At 40.8% G+C, this 25,186-nt stretch overlaps 1 protein-coding gene across 51 annotated transcripts in view; it reads right to left on the minus strand.

Moving 5' to 3' along the window:
• Sox6 (SRY (sex determining region Y)-box 6) overlaps positions 1-25,186 on the minus strand; it is a 569,905-nt gene that overhangs the window by 93,271 nt on the left and 451,448 nt on the right. For 32 of the 51 annotated variants that reach the window (XM_030242289.1, XM_017322068.2, XM_030242285.1 and 29 more), the window contains 2 exons: positions 16,423-16,502; positions 14,874-14,996 (listed from right to left, as the gene is read on the minus strand). In XM_030242289.1, coding sequence (XP_030098149.1) covers positions 14,874-14,996; positions 16,423-16,502 — 203 coding nt within the window. The remainder of the gene's footprint in view (positions 1-14,873; positions 14,997-16,422; positions 16,503-25,186) is intronic. The other 19 variants (XM_030242296.1, XM_030242290.1, XM_030242303.1 and 16 more) reach the window with 1 other exon arrangement.

Below are 25,186 nucleotides of genomic sequence, written 5' to 3' on the forward strand. Positions count from 1 at the left end.
AAGCGTTTTGTCAAGTAACACACCTCGTGATATAAACACATATGTCTCTTAAAGGAAATTTTATCGTTTCCACATTATCGGCACACAAAAGGCACATTCTTGTCACAGACCTGGTGTGACTGTGGAGTCATCGTTGTTGGAAACAAGAGCCTGATTAGGTTCCCACACAGATATGAATAGACTTTCCTTCTTTTTATTTTTTGTGAAATAGCTGCTTTTATTCCTTTTCAAACAGACTGGTAATTGTCACCCTAAAAACACTGAATTGTGCTCAGGCAACATTTGTTTCTGCTCTTTCTTCCTGTCGTTTTAGAGTCAGCCAATAACATTACTGTCCCTTCTTGTTGGTCTTCTTCTGGTAAGTCTGAGTTAATCCACAGCTGTGTGGATGTGAAAAAGGTACACAGCAGGCTACGGCTGCTTGGTCTCTTGTCTGCTAATAAAGTGAGCAGTCTGCAGGACAGATGTTAGGGGATCTGTTAAATAAGTCAGTGACAGAGATCCTGACCTCTGCCAGGGAACATTTTATTATTCCAGAAAGGGGCATAATTACAACACGCTAACAATGAGAAGAACAGAGTCTTTCTCTACAGATTTAACTTCTCCTTACGTGTTTTGGTCAGGATAAGAGTATCCAGGCCCATTCACGGAGAAGCAGTTTGATTCTGCTTCACAAACTGCAGATTACGGGATTTCCCCAAATCCCCAGGAAATGGTTGGACCTTGGCTTTGTGTCAATCTTCCACAGTGTTGTTTATTCAGCATGTATCATTACACTATTTGTACAGTGTCACTTGCCACAGGGCACCATTGTACTGAAGGGAATATCAATCTTACCAAACACAGTTCCCTAACTATTAATTCCAATATAATGGGAAATGTAAACTAGAGATCAAATTAATATAGGAATAGAACACACTAAAGTTACTCGGTAGACCTTGTACTGATTTACTATTCCTGGCAGGAGTAAAATTATTTCTCCACAGCCATTGCAGACGCCCCCTCATGTTGCGGAAAAGGCTGCTGCTCTCTGACTCCACGCTGGCCTTTCCAGGCTTACCTCTGCTTGCTCTGCACATTCAACCTGGACCACGGACCTCTAAAGGTGCCACATTGTTGCTTTTGTCCCCATGTTCCCATGCTGCTGTTTGTTTAGGGATCTCTCTAGGTCTCTGTCATTGTGCCTCCCTCCTCACACTCTCTTACCAGGAGTCAATATTGCCAGCATCTCACCCCAGGAATTTGCCAGAACTGCCCCAGGCAGAGCTAAGTGCTTCCTCCTCCCACAGTGTTTTCAAACTGGGAACACATCTATTTTAACAATTATTATGCTGCTTGCTAGATTGTGGGCCCTCAGAGGGCAAGGGTTGAGCTTTATTGATATTTCTATATCCCAAACAGAAAAGGGTGCTTACAACATAGTAGCCATTTAGCACACATTTGGAAAACTAATGTATAAGTGAACTGAATAATCTTTTATAATGCCTACCATCGCTACAACAAGGTTTTTTTTTATTTTGTATTTTAATGGATAATCTTAATTATGTGGGTGCAACCAAATGCAAACACACACACACACACACACACACACACACATACACACACACACACACCTAGTATCTATATCACCAAAAATAGATAAAAATACAAAGCATACTGTTTTCTTGCTTTCTGTTTTTATTCAACCCAAACTTATTTACACTAAGCACCGAGGCTCTTCTTTGCCTTGGTGCCTGCATTTCTCTGCACCCTCACCCAGGCCACCAGTAAACACTGCAGCTCTAGCAAGCTAATCTAGCTCTTTGGGTCACAGTTTCTTTAGTATAAAATCAAAATATTCATTAAGCACTTGGCAGTGTGCAAAGCACTTTCCTTGGGGATTTTATCCCAATGGACATCATTTCTAAAACCACTTAACAGAAGGATCTGGGTACTGGGAAGGTTAATTTGTCCAAATTCAAGCAACAGGCTCAAGATAGGACTTGGCAGGTGAGACTGGTCAAGGGTTTTCTATCTTTCCAGCTATGAAAATCTGTGGCTTTCACAATATTACTATTGACTTGTGAAAATTCTTTTTCTGTATTTTCTGTTCTTTTTGGGTTTTTTTTTTTTGTTGTTGTTGTTCTTTATCAGTAGGAAATCAAAACTAAAGTACTCTAATTGCCAACTGGCTGTGATCGCCATAAGTACACCGTGGGGGGGGTGGCTTCATGGCTTTTGAAGTCAGGAGCATGAGATACATATACTCGGTCAAAATATTCCTCAGCATTTAGATACAAGGGTTTGTAAATACAGAAGCATCCTCAACCAATGAACACCGATGTGTTATCTGTTCACTTCGCTCTGAACCACTATGTGTTTCTGATTTCCTCCCTGGAGGGTAGGAAATTGCTTAATTTGCTTGCTTAACTGAAGGACATCAGACATAACTTTAAAATGTTTGCTAAATAAGTAAATGGATTAGAATTCAATACAAGGGCACAGACACAAAGGCGACCAAGCATCTAACCATGTAGCAGGCCTTGTGTGCCTATGGTTTCCTTTAACCTCCTGACTGCCCTGTGGGAGATGGGATTCCCACTTCACAGGTGAGGAGATTGCGATTCAGAAGAAATTAGTCCATGTTCACTTGGTTCTTATAACTACAGGGATCTTGTACAATCAGGAAGCACTGCTTGCATGAAACCTCCAAGCCACTCACAAAGTTAAAGATTGTGAAGACAGAGAAAAGAGCAAGTCAGGGCAGGCAAGATGGCACGGGGGCTTAAAAGCCATGGCTACACAAGCCTTACAATCTGGGTCAGATCAATCCTCAGAAGCCACAGTAACAAAGTAGAAGGAAAGAACTAAGTCCCAAAACCTTATCTAAGCTCCACACATTGGACATAGCATGGCTATGCCTCTCCTGCCTCATATGGGACATAGTGTGGCTATGCCTCTGCTGCTTCGTGAACTTCTCTGTACTATAAATGAGTGACTTTTTTTTTTTAAAAAGAGAGAGAACAAGCTAGCTGCCACACAGAGAGTAGCATATATCTTTGGTCACTGGCCATGACTTGATTTAAAATGACCTTCAGGTCTCACAATGTGGTCAGGAAACCCCTGAAGATGGAGGTGCAGAACTAGTAGGTTGTGGCTTCCTGGAGAGGAATTCTAGAGGGTGGTTTTGTTCTACAACTCCTGAATGTCTCTTTCTAAAGACCACTGGTGAGTGGATAGAAAATTGAGACGCCTATGTCAAAGGAGTCGTACATAGACCTCCATTATCAGAGTGAAGCTTCTCTCTTTGCCTACCTCACCCAACACACTAATGCTATGTCTGACCCTATCCCTTATCTATATACTATGTGGTTCCCTGGGTGTGGAGTCAACACATTCTGTATGTAAGGAAGGGGTCCTAAGTGCGTGACCAGCATCCCCACCAGGAGGGATGTCTTCTTGTTCTTATTCAGTAGTATAGATTCAAGATGCTGAGGGCAGAAGCAATGAGAACGCCCTAGGTGGCATTTCTCCTTTTTGTTGTTGTTTTGTTTTGTTTTGTTTTTACGAGACAGGGTTTCTCTGTGTAGCCCTGGCTGTCCTGTAACTCACGCTGTAGATCAGGCTGGCCTCGAACTCAGAAATCTGCCTGCCTCTGCCTCCCGAGTGCTGGGATTAAAGGTGTGTGCCACCACGCTTGGCTCTCCTTTGTTTTAAAGTTTCTTTCTTTCTTTCTTTCTTTGCTTGCTTGCTTGCTTTTCTCTTCAAGCAGACCAAAGGATCATCCAATGGGAATGCCACACTAAAGCACTTTTCCTACTGAGTTTTGAAATGGGACCTCTGAGAGGGAGCTAAATATAATTCAGTAACTGAAGCAATACCTTTGTAGGTTTGAGCATTAGATGGCCCATTGCCATATAACTTAGTTACAGGGAATTTCAGAAAAGATGTTTTTTTTCTTTCTCTCCCAGTTGACTAGAGGGAGACTTGGAAAATGGAGCTCCCAGCCTTTCACCAGTGTTAATTAAATACAAATCACTCAGAATGGGAGCGGTTAACTGGGAGCACCACACTGTTCCTTTTCAACACATTCCTGGATGCACAGACAAGGTTATCTGTTAAAAGAAGACTCTCAAGCCCAGAGGTCTTACTGATGAAAAATTATAAGAGGCAAAGCACCATAATGTGACAACTGTTCATAGAAAAACACATTTCAAACTACCAATTTCCATATCCATTGTGCTTAAGTAACACATACCATAAAGGAAATTGGCGGAACAGATGGTTTCGGCGTTGGGGAACCAATGCAACCCGGTTTTCACATGAATGCAGTCCGACAGTGAAAGCCTCCGTGGAAGACAGCTGGCTTCTTACCTACAAAGTCTACTTTCCCCTCAAGTTAGAGAAATTTCCCCAGCACTACAGTATCAGCATATTTTCTCCTTGTGTCAGACACCCTGTCGTCTACAGCGTCAACTGGACAAGTTGCCCAAACTCTAAAAATGGAGCTTGCTGAACCGGCGCTTCTGTCCCGGCCACTTTAAATTAGAAAACTCCTCAGCTGCTCCACTAATGGTTCTGGAAGTTTCATGCACTGTCTGGATCTATTTGTAAATTAAATCGTTTAAAATAAAGCCCTTTAATACTCCATAATCAGTCGTGTCTCTCGGAACATGACTTTACTGCGAATGCTCCTTCCTGACTCTCCTATTGTCCCGAGGTTCCCGGGAAAGAGGCAGCCAAGCGATAATTCAACATTATCACTGGTCCAGTGCACTAATCGCTTAAAGAGCAGCAGAGGCTCTGTGCTCTCTGCCCCTGGCTCCCGCAGCCTCCTGGCCCTAGGCAGGCAAGGCGACCCAGCCACAGCCAGATGTCAGGAGGCATAGGCAGCTCCTCATGCAGCAGGCGCTCACTCCAGTATGGTTAAACATCTGCCTCCTCTGCAGGCAGGCAACCTGCTGAACACACTCTGAGAGCTGTGCGGGGGAGGGATGGCCAAGGACACAGTTCCCAGCTCCTTTAGGAGACCCATCAAAACTCTGAAATGGCAAGACAGCCCCAGACACTCTCTAAAGGACAGAGCTGCACACAGCAGAAGCATTCAAAGCGTTTCCTCTGAGGAAAGAGAGCTAAGGAGTGAGATGGGCTCTTCCTCATAGTAGTTCTCGGGCTTGTTAATTCTTTTTCAGCTTGAAGTTTCTTCTAGACAGCTGCAAATTTGAAAAGTATGTAAACTCCTTGGGGTGTGGAAAAGACCACACTGACTTTGAAAAATGTCCTCTTTATGATTTAATTAAGTCGGCCTCCCTTCACTTCCATGTTGCTGAAAGAAGAACACTTTGTGAAGGAGTTCTAAATGGCTGTGCATCCTGCAAGCATTGTGCCTCCTCTTGCGCCCCGCCATTCAGTGGAGTTTGAAGCAAAGGATCCTCACTGAGAAACAGATTCTAGAATATACCCAGCCACCCACTAGAGTCCTGCCTAGTCACTAGGGAAGAAACTTGGTCCAAGCCACTTCATTCTCCTGAGCTTTCATTTCTTCTTCAAACGTATGGAAGTAACATTAAAAACATTTCTTACAAAGGCTAAGTATAAATTGCTTTTTAAACTGGACAACTGGTGCTATATATGTATTTGTATGTATGCATGTGTACACATACACAATATTACGATATTCTGCCATGTACAACTGGCATGGATACAACTAGATCGATTTCATTTTGTCATTTTTATACACATACATCATCACAACTGGCTATTATTTAATGATGTTCATGCCTAGCTTTTCTTTTGCTTTGTATCCGAAAGAAATTCAGGTTTCCTTTGTATCATTTATTTAATACACCAGATACAGGTCCTCTGCCAAGAATGGTTTCATTCATACTACTGGCTCTAAGGAAAAGTATCCCCACACCAAAGCTAATGAGCAGCTCCCACATCCTTACCAAGTCTCATAGTCACACCAAGTCTCATAGTCACACCAAGTCTCATATCACACCAAGTCTCATAGTCACACCAAGTCTCATAGTCACACCAAGTCTCATATCACACCAAGTCTCATAGTCACACCAAGTCTCATAGTCACACCAAGTCTCATATCACACCAAGTCTCATAGTCACACCAAGTCTCATAGTCACACCAAGTCTCATGTCACACCACTCTCCTAGAATGTGTGTGCTGTTAAAGATAAAAACCAGCACTCCCTCCGGAAAGCAAGCACATACTGTGTGCCTCTTAGTTCCATCAGGTGTGCTGTGGCTGCTATTAGAAACCTTTCAGCTTTGAGGATCAGAGAAAAACAAACTGAGGACAGACAATCAAACAGGTCTTGATTTGTAACAATCTGCCTGTGTCTGGATGGACAGGATACTTCAACCTGGATGAGGATACTTCTGCTCCAGTGAGTGATTGCTGTGTCCTATTCTCTCCTCTATTTTCTCCTCCTCCCACCAGAATACAAACTCAGTAGAGGCAGGTGCTTTGAGCATCCACTGATACCTCCTGCTATCTACATACATGCTTTTCTCAAGCTCAGCCCTGCTGGCACTTTAGGCAGGATGTGCTTCTGTTGCCAATGGCTATCAAAATATTGCAGTGACTTCAGGATGACGTGTCTGGTGATCTCTTCCTATCTGATGCCACAGTAATCTCATTGCTCTCTGCCAATCAAAGCAAAGTGTCTCCAGACACTGGCAATCAAGCCTTCAGGAGAAAACTGCCCTCAGTTCAACCCTGGTACCTAGAACAGTGTGTGCTGCACAACAGGCACCATGTAAACACTGGAGAAGGACTGAATCACTAAATTTCTTATGTTTGGATTTGTTTATAAACTTAACAAAAAGACACTAACTTTAGAGCAGTTGGAGTGTGACTGCAAAGTTACAATGGCACAGAGCTTTTGCATCCCAGCCCTGATGTGCACATGCTCTCCCCATTATCAGCATCCTCATCCGAGTGGAGCACTTACTGAGGATGAGCCGTATCAACTGGTGTGCTCAGCTACAGCAGCGTCATTCAGAGCCGCACATGCTCTATGTTCCACCAAGTATGACTTTATATTCTCAGAGGATTTTCACAGTTTCCATGCCTGCCTTGTCCTGTCCCTCTTTACCCCAAACCTTGGTAACCACTGTTTTCACACATATATTTCATTTTTCAAACTTGCTGAGCACAAATCACTTATAGACTCTCTTAAAGATATATCTTAAAACAACTTTAATGTGGGATTTATTTATTTATTTATTTTACAGTGTTTATGTATCCCTGGCTGGGCTAAAATTTGCTATGTGGCAAAGCTGACCTTGAACTCTTTATTCCTGCAAAAGTGCTGGGATTACAGGCATATGCCTCTGTGACCAGCTTAATAAGTGTTAAGTTTAATGGTCATATTCAAGCAAATACTTGAACTTTGATTTTATTGGTCATCTAAGAATATTATACAATGTTTCTATTATATTCACTCTTCCCCAACTCCTCCAAGATCCACCTGTTCCATATCGACCAGTAGGATGAATTTTTTAAATATGTATTCTTTCATTATTTAACTTAACTGGACAGGTAAATTAGTAAACAGTTGATAGATAACCCAACTGGATTCAAGCATAATAGACTGCCCCCCGTAGGAGGTGAGACAGTTAAGTGAAGGATGTGTCTTAAATAGCTGCTCTTCATACACGTGTTTTTACTTCTGCTTTCCTTTATACTGCTCAAGGTTAATACCTCCAGAGACGGTACCGTCAAGGCACCAAAGATGAGGACGAGGTTAAGCTCTGTCACAATGCCAAGTGATGGTCACAGGTATGGTCACTAGTGTAAAGGGAACAGGACAATAAAAGACAATAAGAGAACTCCCATACAGCCTACCAAATGGACTCTCACACAACCTCTCAGAACTTGAAAATTCCAGCTTAAATATTTGCCTCACCAACTGATCAGGAAGATGGAGACCCTGGAAAATGTATTCAGTTCTACTCAGCTTTTATTCTTTTTAGTCTGGTAAACAAGAGTACAAATTCTGCATTAATTGTTTATTGATATAATGGAATTGTGTCTGTTTATAAAGCCGGGTCAAGGGAGTGTTTATTCCTCTCAAAATTTTGATGTAAATATCTGCTACTCTCACTAATTATAGTGACTAGAACATACAGTGGTTATTTTTATATGTGTATTCTTCAGCACAGAGAAGATGTTTACAATGAACTGAGAAATGAGGGTGTTAGTAACATTTAAGTTATATCTACCTCTCTAAATATATAATATGTGAAAAATTATAACTCATTATCACAAGCCTTAAATTCTAGAATAGTCAAAATAAATTGAGATGGTTTCAAACAATTATGTAGAGGGTGAAATATTACAAAACTTCCCTGTACTGACAATTGGGTGGACTCTTACAAACCTGTAAACCATATGAACTCTCCCAGGGGTAAAGCAGAAAGGCAGCTCTATAAGGCTAACCAATCCATTCCAACCTTCATGGGCAGAAGTTTTGTAGTGCAGTTGGGCTAAGACATGAGAGAAACCTGTGACCCTGTCCCGCTTCTCAGTCTCTTTTACTTAAATATCACTAAGAATGGTTTAGTCTTGATCACTCTTATCTGTTACCTGACAAATCAAATTAGCTTGTGATATCTTTCCCATATATAAATGGTGTAACTGTTGGCTCTACTCACTCATCCTGTCATTGAAAACCGGATGAAAGTCTCTACTGACACAGGATTTTTTTTCAAACTTTCTAATACATGCTCAGTCAGCTCATGCTCTAATTCCAGTATAGACATATGCAGACAATACCAATCCAAAATGCTACCAAGCTTATGTGGGGACACAATGATAGCAGTATTCTTGGGGAAGGAGTTGTCACTGTCTATTTACATGCAAGGACAACTGTCCCTCAGTAGTTGTGAGGGATTTGTTCTCACCCCTTCTTGATACCTAAGTCTCCGGAGGCTCAAGACCCTTCTATAAAACAGGACCTCTGTATATCTTTCCTTGTCCTTCAGCTCATCTCTAGATCTTGTATAATGCCTAATACAATGTAAATGCTATGCAAACACTTGCTATACTTGTATTATTTAGGGAGTCATGACAAAAATAACCTGTGCACATTTAGTAGAGATGCACAGTTTTCAAGACATTTTTCTGCCCATGGATGGTTGGATTCATGGATTGTAGTGCTCTCAAATAAGTAAGGGCTGACCATTTTTGCATAGCGGGAGATTCTTGGTTGTGGAGTGAGTGACAGGTGGGGTTGGAGGTGAATGACTCTTGATGGGGATGGGGGGCTCTTCATATTAGTAGAAGTTTTGTGCTTCCAGCATTCTGTCTTCTATTGAACTATCTCTGAGGGTATAGTCTAATGCCCCAAGAATCAGACAACAAACAAAAGGTATCAGGGTCTATAGGAGAAGAGCCAACTCTCTCAACTTCATTGCACTGCCTTAAAACTAAGTGAAAATCAATCATCTTAAGGGAACCCTCCCACCACCTATTGTTTGATTATACACAGATAGTAGATGAGTACAAATTTTGACTTTGGCAACTATAATAACCAGTCAGATGTCCAAGGGCTGGAGAATGCTTCTGTATCTCCCTTTAACTTGCTTATATTTCCTTTAGCTTCTGTTGGGGTTCCTCAAGAACATGCAAATTTTCTTAAACTGGAATCTGCAAGTGAAAATTTATATGATCCCTACAGACAGAGTATAGGACCAAATGTTTTAAGAAAAGTGTTAAAGAAGGTTAGATGTGATGGCCACCAAAGACAAAATTTGTTCACTCTTGTTCATCTTATTAAATGCAATGCCAAGTAATGTTGGGGATTTTATATTGAAGAAAGAAAGAAAAGAAAAGAAAAGAAAACCCAAATCTAAGTTCAGTGCCTGACAGTCAGATGACAATGAGGAACTTGGTGATATTGTAAAGATTTTATATAGTTGCCAGCATTTGGGGAAATATGATTTATGATCCTATATACTATTCATGACAATCCCGAACATATGTGTATACACACACACAATATATATCTTTTCTCACTATAAAAAGGCTAACAAAAGTAAGCATTTTGGAAGTAGTGCTCAGCAAACAGCAAGTAAGGAATGGCAGGGAGCGGAGCTTAGGGCTCCATCCCATTAGCTCAGGGCACATGGGATCCAGCTGCTGCAGTTCTATCAAGTCTCATACCCCTTGAAAGTCAAGAAAAGAAGCTGAGGAGTGGGTTTGTGAAGGCTGATTAATACAAGGCAAGCATTTCTCCTTAAAATGCAGCCACGCGATTGGTATCCTCAAGACAAGCCTAGAATCAACCAATTCCCTCTCCTCCATGGGGTGGGTAGTGCTCTGCATCTCTGATCACCTCTGTATTAACTCTCAGTGCCATCCAGCACAGCTAACCTGCACCAGCATCCACATCCCTGACATGAGGCATGTTTACAATTGTCACAAAAAAGACACCGTCCTAGCAGCTAGAGAGCCCCTAAACACAACAGATGAAGCCAGAGTTAAAATAGCAAGGGAGTCTCTCTCCCACACAAATGGGAACAGTTTCTCTTTCCACATGAAGCAATAAATTTGACAATATTTTTTTAAAAAAATATGTTCCTTTTCATTTTAGCAAAGCCTTCAATATGCTCCTCCATCTTTGTAAACTTGGCAAGACTTTTCCTCTAAGCAAAACAGACTAACCAACAAATTTGGAAATCTAATTCTATTGATATTGTCTTTAATTTGCACACCCAATTCCTTCATTTAGGCTACTCCCCATGCTACCACTATAGGAACCAGTCTGTTAAAATTTGCTCCAACTAAAGCTTGGTGGCTCTGAATGCTCACAAATCCTTCTCAGGGGCTAATGAAGACAGAAACTCTGCCGTGACAATATTAAGTTTGTTTCCTCTGGTGATTCAGAGAAGTGAGCAATCTGTCAGCAATGCATTGAGGGAAATTACTTGTCTTGGAGGAATAACTGCTGACAGTCACTTTATCTCAGGGCTGACCCAAACATCTCCCCACTGACAAACAAATTACTGTCTAACTTTGAAAAGGTAGCTAGCTAGTTTTAATTTTGATTTCTCTTTCAGAATCATTTATATAATATCTAGTTCCACCATTTATTGTATTTTTAAAGGGGTAGCAGAAGTGTTCAGTGGTGTATGTAGAGGGGCAGGTTTGAATTCATAAGCAAGAAAAAGAGGAAAAGAAATGATAAGAAAATGAATCACGAGGCTCCCTTCAAGACTGCGCATGGACAAAGCTGTAGAGCCGACTCGACATTAAGACTGGCAGCATTGCCAGTGGCTGGCTGGGTGAGTGAACACATTACCCACACAGTTCTGTAGGAATTAATTTTCTTCAATAAAATGATTTTTAAGGATCATATATTTCACAATCTAAACATATGTCACTGTTTCATAAACAAAATAAATGGATTAAAATAATACATTACCAATATGCTGACATGTGGAGATATTTTAATTAGAAATTCTTAAGCTGTGTGGTATTTAACTGCTGGATTTGCTGAAGAGAAGCATGCATCATTTAATAAGAAGGCATGAGGCAGGTGTATCACTTTGCATATGGTACCAGATTGTGTTTAATATAAGCTACAACTATGAGGCAGCATTGCTCCCAATTAAAAACAAAACAAAGCAAAATTACACTGGGATCTATCATTGACAGTAATCAGGTAAAATGAACCAATATACTATAAATAGAAAAGAAATCCAGAACTCAGGTTTTGTGACAGTGAATCTTCAGACAGAATCTAACTGTATCTATTTAAAGGCCATAGTTACATGATTGCCTCATTATTCTGGTCCCCTTTCCTGAACATTCTTTTTGACTTACTTAAGGACCAGTGCTAACATAGCTACCAAAAGCAAATGGCAAATGGTGCAGAAATGTATACGGTGAGCGCCCTAGAGTGAGTAGCAATATAGTATCTTGTTTACTGAGGAAAGTGCCCTCTGTTCTGGAAAGGTCAAAAGCTTTGTAACCTTAGAGTTGCAGTTTCCCATAGTTCCCAGGGTTAAATACATTATCAAAATTAATGGTTCAAGCACCTCAGTCTTCAGATATATGAGTATTTGTCGCTCTATCTACTGAACTGTTTAACTAAAAATAGCACCTTTGGCCTCCTGTCTGCTGATATTGTGCCCCTGAGGCAGAGATGACCAGAGCTTAGATTAGAACAGCTTTTCCTGTCTTCCTTAATTTAAAGACAAAGCTAGAATATGCTAATATCAGAAGGGTCATCCCATTTTTAATACCTTTCCTCTCCTTGATGCAAATTTTCAGACTTTAGAATATGAGTAGTGTTGCTAGGGTTGCAGACATGTGACCATAGAAATGCCAGCTTCTGAAGGGAAATCAACAGGTAGAGCAAGCCCTGAGCACTGTGTTGGTTAAGGGTCAGTATGCTGTAGAGTTCTTCTCCCAGGACACTCTCCTTGTAAAGAAATCCTGGCACTGTCACAGTTTATCATGACCCCTATTATTGACAGAAACATGACATATTAACTTACCACAGGGAGGAACGAAGCCCCAGCTTAAAGAGGCCATGATTTAACTGCAGTAAAGCAAGTTACCATAAAGTTTTCTCTCTAAATATCCTAATATTTTTGTACATATTACTGTCCAGCAGTTTAGATGCAGGTGTCTACTGTGCTGTTTAAAGATGCTCCAGTAAATATGCTGTGCTCAGGCCACAAAATCTGGAAGACCTGCCTTTCATACAAGTGTAACCAGCTCCAAAGGCTTATTGACATGCAGAAAAATACTTTTTTTAATGGAAAGGACGAGCCGCATGTCCTCCCATGGATGCGGATCTAGCCTGTGATGTATATTCTTCTACATGTAGACAATTATAAAAGTGGATAAAGTGTAACATTTAGAAAGGAAACCAAGGGAGGGTAACATTAGCTAACAAGGAAAGACAGGCTGCAGGCAGAAAGGACAATGAGCTACGCAAGGGGCTATAGAGCTAGTTGTTTTCTAGTTTTGACTCTTTGTTTTCTTCTTTTTTGGGGTGGATACGTGCATAAGAATGTGGTCTGTAGTAAGTGCAAAACCCTAATCAAAGCTCAAGTGGCCAATATAGCTGTACAGAAGTTCACTGAGATTTGGGGAATTTGGAAATGGGTTCCTTAAACCAGCTATCTGACATTTTTATTTGTGAGTTCATCACAATAAAGATATGTCTTTATAATGAAATTTTTAATTAAATCAATAATTTAAAATGCAGGCAAGAGAACATAGTACAAATAAAACCCAGGATACTCTCAGACCAGATACACTTAAACTACAAAGCTGTAAAAGCTCTTGCATAGGATGGGGTGAGCCCAATTAGAGTGACAAACATGTGGTATCTGCCTAGCTTCTACCCCAGTACCACTGTGACTCTGGGAAGCTATGACACTATGGTTTCCGGGAGCCAGATTTGATACAGCAGGCATATGTGCCTGTGAGGGAAGAGATCAGGAGAGAAGCATGAGGTAAATTATAGTATTTGGTAGACCCCAGCTGAAGGGAGAGGAAGGGACAGAACACGATATCTCTACAGAGAACCAAAGGCAAAGAGCTTGCACGGAGATCCCCTGCTTTCCCAGTCTCCTTAGGCACATCATAGCTCCTTGGGCTGGGTGTTCTGAGTAGGTCAGCTTGCTACCTACCATTATACAGAAAGAATGCCCCCATCTATATACACCCTTCTTTAGCACTTTCTGGAATGAGCTGATTTTCACACTGCTCAGGAACATGGACGCATTTCTACAGCCAACAGAAAGGCCTCTGAAAGAAAGCTTTCCTGGCTATGCAGAAGTCGGCATAGCATGCCAGTCTGTGTCTAGTCATATCAGAGTCTCCTGCCCCATCAAAGAGCAGGGAGGTGACAGAGGGCATTGCAACTCTTCCTTTGGCTGTTTCAAGATGGCCTTTTATCTTGTCCTCCTCCTTAGGCATGACCACCTCAGTATCTACCATCATTTCCAAGTATGTGGACTGAAAAGAGGCAGAGGAGATCATGCCAAAGGTCAAGGACAGCTGGCCTGTCTACAGTGATAAGACCAAAGGGCTGAATAACATACAATTAGAGTTTTTTAGAGGAGTGCAATGGGTAAAGTATCTAAGTTAGATTGTAAAGTTTGGTACTTGGTCTCACCTATGAAAATTAATCTTTTTTTTTAATTAGTAGCTACATTACAACACTCCCATATCTGAAAGAGCCAGAAAGGGACACTAATGATCGATGCCGGAGAGGGATGCAGTCAAATCAGACACCACAGAGAGAAGGGCCAGGTTCCCATTGCAGAGAAGGCCTTCATGTTCTAAAGGGATCACACATGCAGAAGGACATGATTTCAATTTCCCACAACACTGAAAAAGGTTTTCTGGGTGATTAAATACTTAAAGAACACCTGAGAAACTTGTTGACTCAGCCAGGCCCAGGCACCCAACTTCAGCCTATGAAAACTAAGTCAGGAAACCCAGCTCAGGCAGAGTCAGCAGCTGTGAGTGAGTATCCTAAGGCCCAGAGTATTTAACAGCTGTGGTGGGCTCTCAGGACCGCTCTATCCCTTAACTGTAGGACTCTAGAATCAGAATTATAGTTGATCAAGGTTACAGGGAAGAATATGGTCAAATAGAAATAATCTTTAAAGTTTAAGTATTTGTTAAGCATAAGACATACTACATGAGACTGGGTAAGAGTGTGGAACAACAGCTTTGAAGCTCCTCGAAAGAAAAAGGCAGAATAGAACCTAGCTTAAGGCCTTCCGGTTAGGAGACAGGAGATTGGCTTTAGCATTCAGGCTGTTTGCCACTTTTCAAAAGGCCTAAAATATGCTGGAAACATCCAGTGCCCCACCCAAAGAAGCACCAACAGAAGCATTCATACCTCAATCTGTCTGTGGTTGTAAGAGTGGCCACCACCATGTTCAGAGGGGTCCAAATTCCTGCCAAAACGGTCACTTATGCCCTTTAGCCTTGGGTTAATTTGTGGGTGGGAAACATGACCCTTCTGTTTAATGGCATATTCAGAAAAAAAAAAGACAAAACATACTGTCAGAACTCATGAAACAACATGGAATTCAATGCAGGGTATAGACCACATCAAAGGACGGCACGTAGTCCCAGACCCGGTCTCTGTTTTATAGAAACTGGTAAAAGAACCTCTGTCTCTAAACCCAGAAAGCACCACAGTACAGCTAGCTCCACAGTGGGATGAGGAGGACCAAAGTAGGGTCACCAATGGGAGGGTTTCTTTTAGATCTTCCTATGCTGCTTGGAGCCCAGTGTTGGGAGTGTGGAAGGTAAATGTCTGTGAGAGAAGTGGCTGGCCATCTGCTAGCAAGCTGTCTCTGTCCCAGGTGCCTCTAGTGGGGACAGCTTCAATGCTGACCAGAGGAGGCTTGTGACTAAAACTTCTCGGGTGTTGCAAAAATTCTTTTCTTCTTGACCCAACTGAAAATGTTTAAAGTGTTATAGGGTGTGTGTGTGTGTGTGTGTGTGTAGTTTCCTTTCCATACGACAATGACATTCCCTTTATGTTCAAATTGCACAGGCAATGACAACACGAAAATGCTGTCTGTCCGGAAGCTCTACCCTGGGTTCAAAAGGGAAGAGCAGATAAAAACTGCCCTTAAGGAACTTTGAACTGTATGGAAACTTAACTTATGTATTTCTAAGTATGTTAATACTAAGAGTTTGACTCTTTTTGTTTTTAGCACTGATATCTATTCATATTTAAAGTCAATTCATGGCTCTGACGAGGGTGTTAAGTGTGCAAAGGCTGCGCAGAACTATTTTAAATACCTCATTTTACTGTGAGGAACATACGGTGCAATAATTCTTCAGTCAGCCTCCAAACATGATTACCTTGATAAACAAGAGACACTGATCCAGGACTGAGTTGGGCACCATGCCTAGACCTTTAACCCTGGCAAGAACAAGGTCACACTACAGACTTGGGAGCAGTGTGTTTATATTTTGCTAAATAATCAAAGTACCCAGGAATAATGACTCCTTATTCCCTGAGCTCCAAGGAGCAAGAGGCCCAGCATTGTCTCTGGTCTAAAGCTGATGGGAAAAAAAAAGCCTGTCTGTATACCTGTGTATAATGGAAACCCAGATGAAACGTGGATAAGAAAAAAGCTAATACCTTCAAACAACAACTAGCCTTAAACAATGTAAAACTCTTAATTTGCTAAGAGAGAGCACACAGAATCACAGAACCAAATTGTAACATCGGATTTCCTTTAAAGCCGGCTGGAACTGGCACCTTTCTCTTCCATTTCAGCATGTTAAGTACAGAAGGTGTTAATTCTCTGGACTATGCTTAAAAAATTATTTAACATTTAGGCCATTATTTAGAACACAGCTGGATTGCAGGTTTCCACTCAAGCACTGGCCCTTCTCCCACACTCCTTTTTCCTCCTGGCACTTACCTGAAGCTGTAAAGGGCTGAGTCCAGAAGCAGCAGCAGCTGCCATTGTTGACGGAATGAACTGTACGGGGTAGTTATCACCTGTCGGAAAGAACAATGCGCACAGGTTTAGACAATGCACAGGGAATCGCAGCAGACAAGTATAAACATGGTCCTTGGATCGCCTGAGCTTTACAACATTGCCCTAAGCCCAAACATCTGCAGAAACAAAAGGCTTAGTTGGGCACAGGCTTGCACTGCCGCCTTGGAACTTTTTGTTAACAGATAGCTGGTAGGCAAACTGGCAAAACATGAATGTGATGTTGAAAAAAATTAAATGTGCAATTCAAGCATGTTCGCTCCACTACAAATCTTGTAATACATCATTTTTTTAAGTGTAAAAAAAATAAATAAATTAAAGCCAGGCTGATGCTCAGCACACTGTGGATTTTCTCTTAGAGAAACAGAAAGTTTGGACTTGGTAAATAAAATGGAGAATTAGAGTAAAAAAACAAACAAAAAAAGATATGACAAGCCATAATGCTCAATTTTATTCCATAGAAAATAAAGCGATAAGAAAAAAATCCCCTTTAATATGGCCAATCTTACCTGTTGGTACCCTAAAATGCTGGTACCCTACTGGTGGGGGAAGTTTGGGTCTTGGTTTAACCACTGGTACTATAGTGAAACCTGGTGGACAGTCACTCACACAAGGCACTGATTGAAGCATTTTGGTGATGACAATGCAATTACTTCACATTCTGCATGGGCTGCCTGCACTGAAAAACTGGGAGTATTCTTTATGCTTTACAGTAAGGCGCTTCAAGCCCAAGCCAATACCTACCTGTGTTGAAACACCTCCTGTGACCTGAGAACACAGGCATGGCCAGATACCCATACAGCCAAGAGGAAAGGATGAAGGACATATTGGAATTGTGGTAAGTGAACTAAAAATTAATATTTGTGGGTGAATCACACAATATCAGTGATTTAATGTAGTAGCATGCTGGCTCCAGCTACTTATTTAAAGTCAGTGTTATATACTATCTCTAGGCTATATTTTAATAGGCTGCTCCCCCACACATTTTTGACATTTATAATAATCATGCTGTTTTGCATGAACTTTTCCACACTGAACGCTGAATGTAATAATGAAGAGACATTGCAAGAAGAATTCCAGGCACTGGGGTTGTCAACTAGAAAGCAGGAGAACCTCTTGTTTCCTGTCTGCATAGATGCTAACACCCACAGCGTGTCTGGTACCCCTAGCTTCTTACAACTCATCCCTGCTTGCCATGTAAAGTGCTACTCAGCTGGCCCAATGTAAATGTTAAGTTGCTTTCACTTTTAACAAATTGTTAGCTTCTGATCTACACGGTCTCTTTGCATCATATCCATAATACCTCATCAGACCATTGAGCACAGTGTGCGCCTGTACACAGTCCAGTAACAATTGGCTTCTGATTGCAAACGCAGTGCCGCTACAATGCACTCGCTAAGGCCACATTGTGCCAGTCTCCTATGGAGCAATGTTCAAAATGTCTGATCTGGTTTTTCCCCTTCCATGAGGCTGATTTTCATCTGCCCCACTCTAGGAGCGTTTTAAAAAAGACAACTTGGCAAAATTATTTTTATAGTAAATGACTATCCCTTTATGCTTAAATAAGTCTACTGATCTTCTTGATATTTAAACTAAATTATCTGAAGAAAAAATATCTTGATCTAAGTCAAATGGTAATTTTTTGGTGGCTATCTTATCAGCTTTAAAAAAACCACAAATGATACTGAATTAATGATGTTTCAAAAATAGAGGGAAAATATAACCATTCTACCCATCAGCACAGACCTCCTCCCCAAACATTTTAAAGCTGTTCTTTCTTTAAATGTCATGCATTATTCATGCAACTCCACACCACAACCCCCTCCCTAGAAGTTTAATACCAGTGGCTTTATTTGTACTAAAACATTTTTCATGTCAAACATATTTTAAAAAATCAAACTCTGAAAGAATTCCCCAGGGCACTCCTTCTCCATAGCTGTCATGCCACTGTGCCGTGAAATAGTCGGCTTTTTACATGGTTTCTGGCTTGCCAGTTAATTTATGACTGTCTCTACCACACCCTGTAGTACTCTCCAGCTCACCTGCTGGCTACAAACAGCTTTCTTTCCACTGTTGACAAGCATATTTTCAAAATATTTTTAACCTTTCTGGGGGTTTGAATCTGCATATCTGAATAGATCTTCAGAAAGCTATTTCTCCAGAACCCATCATTGTATCAGTACTAAAAGTCAAAATGAATCTATTAGAGCAATGGAGTATATCACTGAGGATGGTTAGAAGGGAGGGGGAGCACAAAGCCGGGAGAGGGGGATGACGGTTAGTTGTAGAAGAAAAAAAAATGTACCAGGGAGAGGGATTTTTGGGCACTGTGAGTCTAGTTTGTGATATCAAAGTTACACATTTCCTTTACCCACCCTACTTTTCTTTAGTAACAGTTGATCAAGAAAAGTTTGCAGTGGCTGACTTGGCAGGGAATCAGCCAACATGTTGCAGCAATTTTTTTCAAATTTGTCTCTGGATGTGAAATGTTTGCATGAGGACCATTCTTTTTAAATTTGTACAAAGGAAGAGGCAGCCTGTTGAAACAGGTTCGCTTAGGCATGACTGTAATCTGGCCTTTTTTACCTCAAGTCTAAGCAGTCAGTCCACAAACACCAATAAAAGAAGCAAGGGCCATCCTATAAGCCCATCTTCTGATGGTCTAGCTATCATTGCAGAGCACACACTAAACAGAATTGAGACCCAGGTGAATGTGGCTGACACTGGCGCATTCATCAGAACAGTCAATGTTCCTCTAGCATCCATTCTTCACCAAGGATCCCAATTGAGAGAGAGATGAGAAGAGAGAGTAAATTCTTCCATTTCCAGAGACATCCAGATGTGGCCAAATCTTCAAGCTCTTAATCACTCTCTAGAGGAGGAGAACTTATTTCAAGACTCTAGAACACACCAGACACCTCCCAAAATGTTCCTACTAGGTACATTTCATATATAAATCCTACTTTCAAAAAAAAATCAGGAAGACACAGTCAAAGTCTCAAGAGCAAAATTCTGTCCACTTATTTACATTCCGTAGAAAGGCAAGAGATTGGGAGATTCATAGATCCTAAGATTGTTAATTATAGGTATTAATACACTGTGAAAGTCGTTTGGAGACTTGGGAGGGGTCAAAGGGAAGAAGGAAATTAGAACTAGGAGTGAGGACTCCGCTTCTGCAGTAACTTGACCAAGATGGGAATAAAGTCTCCTATCACATTTTCTGCCCTCCAACAGAGAAGAGCAATATTTTACACATCCATACCTTCACAAATTATTATGGTGGCATCATTAGAAGTTGACAAACCTATGGAGCATACTTTCATGAGCTATGCATGTTCTTGTCAATATACAAACGTTTCTAATATAGACTTTGTTGTGTCTCTTTTAACACCATCTCTTGGTCCTCTGAGAAGATAGAGGAGGTCCAGACTTATCCCTGTGTGCTGCTATATTGCTGCAAAGGTTTTCAGGTAATATGACATGTTTTTTAATTAGGTATTTATTTCACTTACATTTCCAATGCTATCCCAAAAGCCCCCCCACACATAAACTAACACAATACTTTCAGTTTGTTTTAAACTAGTCAGTTTTAAACTAACACAATACTTTCAGTTTGTTTAGGGCACAAAAACTTAGAATTGTTGATAGCAGCATATTCTCATTTCTCTGCTAATGTTCTCTTCTATTCATCAAGAGTATTACAGGTGAAAATATTTTTAGCTTAGTTTTATTTATTTAACTATCACATAGATTATTCTACATGCGTTTTAAAAACCTAAGAATCATGCACCGTATTTATCCCTTCAATTATTTGGTGACCACATCTTATGCCCTTGGCCAATCTTCTAAAAACCAGGGCGTTGTCATGAGGGCAATTAAGTGAGTGAGTATGGATTAACAGATACAAGCCATCTCCATAAGAAATCAACTCAGATGACAACTCAAAGTTCATGTCTAACAACAGTTTATCTGTGACAGAATCTCTAAACATGAGAGGACACAGGAAATCAACCTCGGTGTTTATAACACAGGTTGCTTTGGACAGGTGAGTATGTCTTCTTTCTGGACCTCAGCACTCACACTAAAAGCAGAGGCAAATGATGGGAGCACCATGAAGATGCGTTTGTCCTAGATATGTGGGTTCAAGTAACCAGTGTCCCTGTGTTGGTGACACAGCTCTACTCTGAAATATTGTGGAAGACAGCAATGACTGGCTTTGTAAGATGTTGTTTGGATAAGCCCACATGAAAAATTACTTTCTAAATAAAAAATTTAGAGTTCCTTAAGATCATATCCATTTAGACTATGTTTCAAGAACATGAGCTACCCATTCAGAGAACTTTCGATCTGAATGCGGATGCCATCATTTTTGAGGTATGAAGCCTTAGAAAACTTAATTAACACTAAAAATTTTAGTTTATTCTTTTCATTTAATAAACTAGAATACCACTTATTCCCACTTATATCTTAGGGTTGATATAAAAATTAATGAGATTACTCACACACACGGGGTTATCTTGGCAAACAAATGGTATGCAATAAAAGAAACATCAGCTAACAACTGCAAGCATTGTATGCCAGCCAATTACACAACTCAGAAGAAATAGAAAACACAAAAACTGCCTAACTACTCACGTGCAAATAGAAAATCTCAACAGGCCCATAACAATCAGAGATATTGAACTAGTAATCCAAGCTCCTAATAAAGAAATGAGTGCATTAGAAGGATTCCCTAGCACTCTGTCAAATGCTGAGCTAAGACGTCCACTTCACGTGCTCTTCCAGAAAAGAGGAGAGAGAAGTTTCTCCTTTGTTCTACGGGGCCCCAAATACCTTGATGACAGATAAGAATGTCATAGGAAAAGAAAACTGAAAATCAATATCCTTTATGAATGTAAACACAATCTCTTTAAGAAAACAAGCAAATTCCATCTAACAGAATATTGAAAGCAGTATTTGCCATAACAAGTAGGATTTATCCAAGAAATTATAAGGTGGTTTCATCTCAGCAAATCAATGAAATGCATTAAAATAATAGAACAAGGGTGGGGGGGAGCAGAGAGTCCTGCATGATCATCTCAAAATTATACAGAAAACATGCTTAACCTTTCTACAATAACTCCTAGAACTACAAGAAAACAAACTCAGAACAACCAGGGTTATGATTCCTAGCTAACACTGTATTAACAGCAAAATCCAGTAAAGCTTTGCCTCTAACAGAAAGAACAAGAAAACCTTCCACTGTTTTGAAAGCTCCACCCCATATTACTAAACAAGAAGAATATAGAAAAATATACAAACTGTCAAGAAAAGTTTTTTAAAAAGGTCTATTTTAGAATACACACATACAGAGACAGGGAGAGACAGAGACAGAGAGAGACATATTAGGATTAACACACAAAAGCTCAATTTAGTTATTTGTGCCAGGAATAGATATAAATAAACCAAAAGGAAATAAAGAAAGCCCATTTGTAATACCGCCTAAAAGAATTTAACACCTGGGTATAAATCTAACCAAAGAGATGGAAACAGTTACACCCTAGAACTATAAAACACTGTTGAAATAAATAATGAAAGCATAATATTGCCTAAGTGTCCACCAACTTAAAAATGGGGAAAAAAATGTGGGATGCACACAATGGAACACTATTTCACCAAGTATGTCGCCTGTGACGACATGCATGAAACTGGCCAACATTGTGTTAAGTGAAATAAACCAAGGCACAGAAGGACAAGTATGGCCTGTGCCTGCTCATATGTGCAAATCTAAAGTCAGTTGATCCCATAGAAATTGAAGGTAGAATAGCAGTTGCCAGATATTCGAGGAAACTTGAAGGGGAGAAGATGTGAGTACTGTCTCATCAATAGGTACTCAGTTACAGTTATGAGAACTGAGACCTGACATCCCACTGCACTGCATGATTGTGGGTCATGACAATGGAATGTTACATGTTTCAGAAAGGAAGAAAGGATTTTAAGTGTTTTGGCATTTAAAAAAATTACAAATGCTAGAGAAGATAGCTGGCTTTCCTTGACTGAGCATTGTAAAATCTAGCCATGAATCAACACACATACATACATACAATCTTCATTTGTCAGTGGATTTTTTTAAATCAATAAGAAATACAGAAATACACAGAAAGAAATATCTGTATTGACAAGAAGACAACATTATTAAGATGTCAATACTATTCAGAGAAATATACATATTAATATTATATATATAATATTCATTATAATAAACATTATAATTACGTTATAATTATGTATAATATACATAATAATCCCTGTTAATCCTTTTTATAAAATGGAGAAATGAATTTTTAGGCTTATGTGGAACTACAAGGGTCCCTCAAAACTGCAGTGATCTTTCAAAAGGTGAATAAAGCAGAAGACTAGCACCTCAACATTGACTACAAATCAACAGTTGCTAACACAATGTGGCACTGACATAGAGATAGGCTGGCCAGCACAGCAGAATGGACATGTCAGGGACAAACCCTCACACATACACTTGTTTTATTTTTGAGGAGGTGCCACAACTATTAAAAGGAAGAGGGTGGCCTTTTCAGCAAATGGTGTGAGAAAAACTAGACGGACTCTGGCAAAAGATACAGACATCCAATTTGTATATCTTGTGTATGCCTCTCTTGCATGGCAGTAGTACAGTAAGCTCTAGGTACTAGCATGGAATATGGAGAATCTGTAGGTCCAGGTACAAGCATACATCCTGTTCTTAGAATATCTGAGGAAAGTCAAGGGTGCTGGTCACACATGATAGTTTTAAACTCCCAGCTACACGTGACAGTGTTCAGCTGCCTAATGCAAAGGAGAGTAGATATGATTTTGTTTTTCAGGCACAGCCTTGTTCTGAAGTTCACACTAGTAACTGTGGAGGAGGCTTCCTGCTTTGATTTCTAGTGTCCGTGAGCAAGTGTGTTTACTGCCTCCCTGACCACTGCATCTCAGTCTCACAATGTGAGAAAGTAGACCAGCTAATGTCTGAGACGTATATGTTCAGGGCCCCAGTGGATCCCTATCTAGAAAGATGTCTCTAATGATAAGACTAATAGAAGAATAAAGATGGAAGGATCAGAAGTTAGTAAAGCTACTTGTAGAGAAGCTAGTCTAAGAGCTGCTGCCTAAAGTCCTGCACTGCATCCTGGCACTGTGCCTCCTCAGCTACCTGGAGGTGGGAGATCTCATGTGGTATGCACCATACCTGGCATACTACAGTTTCCAGAGATGCAGGTCAGATCACCTGGATGGGAGTGATAACTCAGAGCCCTAAATATTTGTGACACTACTCTAACATAGGATCCAAAATGGCCAACTTCAATAAGCAGTGAGTGCCACCCCACCATGGTCCTTACTTCTGGTAGTCAGGACAGTTGTTCAACCAGTAAATCAGCTTACTTGGCTCATAAACACCAAAATATGGCTGTTCTTGGAAGAGTGGGGGAAGTAAAAAGAGAGGAGTTTATGTTCTATTTTGTAAAAACCAGAGAGGTACGTGTTCTGATTCTCACTTAGGGGCCCAGGTATGAACGCGTGCCATTTCAGGACTATGTATCTCCTCTCCAAATACAGTAGCTGCTCATGTTCATTTTAATTGAAGTGACCATGATTTAGTTTGGAGTAAAATATTTGCTTGTCCGGACTCAACCCAATACTGTTCCCCCAATTTCTGTGATGACAAAAAGGTCGCAATGTTTAGTTGCATAAATCTATAAGTTCTCTACTCATAGCTTAAGCGTGTATATTTTTAATCCATTGCCAACATAATTTTTTATCTATAATTAAGATTTGATTAACCAAAGTACTAAAGGATTTAAAATTTAAATTGTTTTGGTATATAAGTTTGGGGTTAATAGAAAATACCTTGAGAGAACAGCTTGCCTATAATTGAGAATCTTCCTACAAATCCAGCCCTACTAAACTGCTCTCAACAGGTTTAGCCAGCCTAACCAAACACAGATTTGCTATCCAAAGACACAACTCTGAGTCACTAAATCCTGTACAAAGTTGTTCCTATCCATACTTGTTCACCTAACATGGTACAACCTCATCAATACCTTTGGAGGAGAAACAACTTTAATTCACTGAACATATAGCAATATCTACCCCTATGAGAAATAATGTCATTACAGTAATGAAATTAGATAACACGATGATAAGAAAACTACAGTAGCAAAAACAAGGCCCCTGTGTGGTTTTGAGCTGGGGAAAGAACTAGTAGTAAGAATACTCAACCGATCTTTAGCTCCAGACAGCCGGCCACCTTCCTGGTGAGAGCACGGGGTCTGCCTGGCCTGAGAGGTTTGTGGCACAGGCGCCGGCGGGAGCCTTCTTGGCTCCGGGACTCCGCGGAGGGCAGGCTGCACGGGTGACCGTGTGGAATACAGAGTGCCAGCTGTTTCTGGGACGGGCGAGAGAGTCGCAGAGCTTCTGGGCGGCGCCATCTTCAGCTCCAGACAGCCGGCCACCTTCCTGGTGAGAGCACGGGGGTCTGCCTGGCCTGAGAGGTTTGTGGCACAGGCGCCGGCGGGAGCCTTCTTGGCTCCGGGACTCCGCGGAGGGCAGGCTGCACGGGTGACCGTGTGGAATACAGAGTGCCAGCTGTTTCTGGGACGGGCGAGAGAGTCGCAGAGCTTCTGGGCGGCGCCATCTTCAGCTCCAGACAGCC

This window comes from Mus musculus, chromosome 7, assembly GCF_000001635.26.
Source record: "Mus musculus strain C57BL/6J chromosome 7, GRCm38.p6 C57BL/6J".
In the NCBI taxonomy this organism is placed as follows: domain Eukaryota; kingdom Metazoa; phylum Chordata; class Mammalia; order Rodentia; family Muridae; genus Mus; species Mus musculus.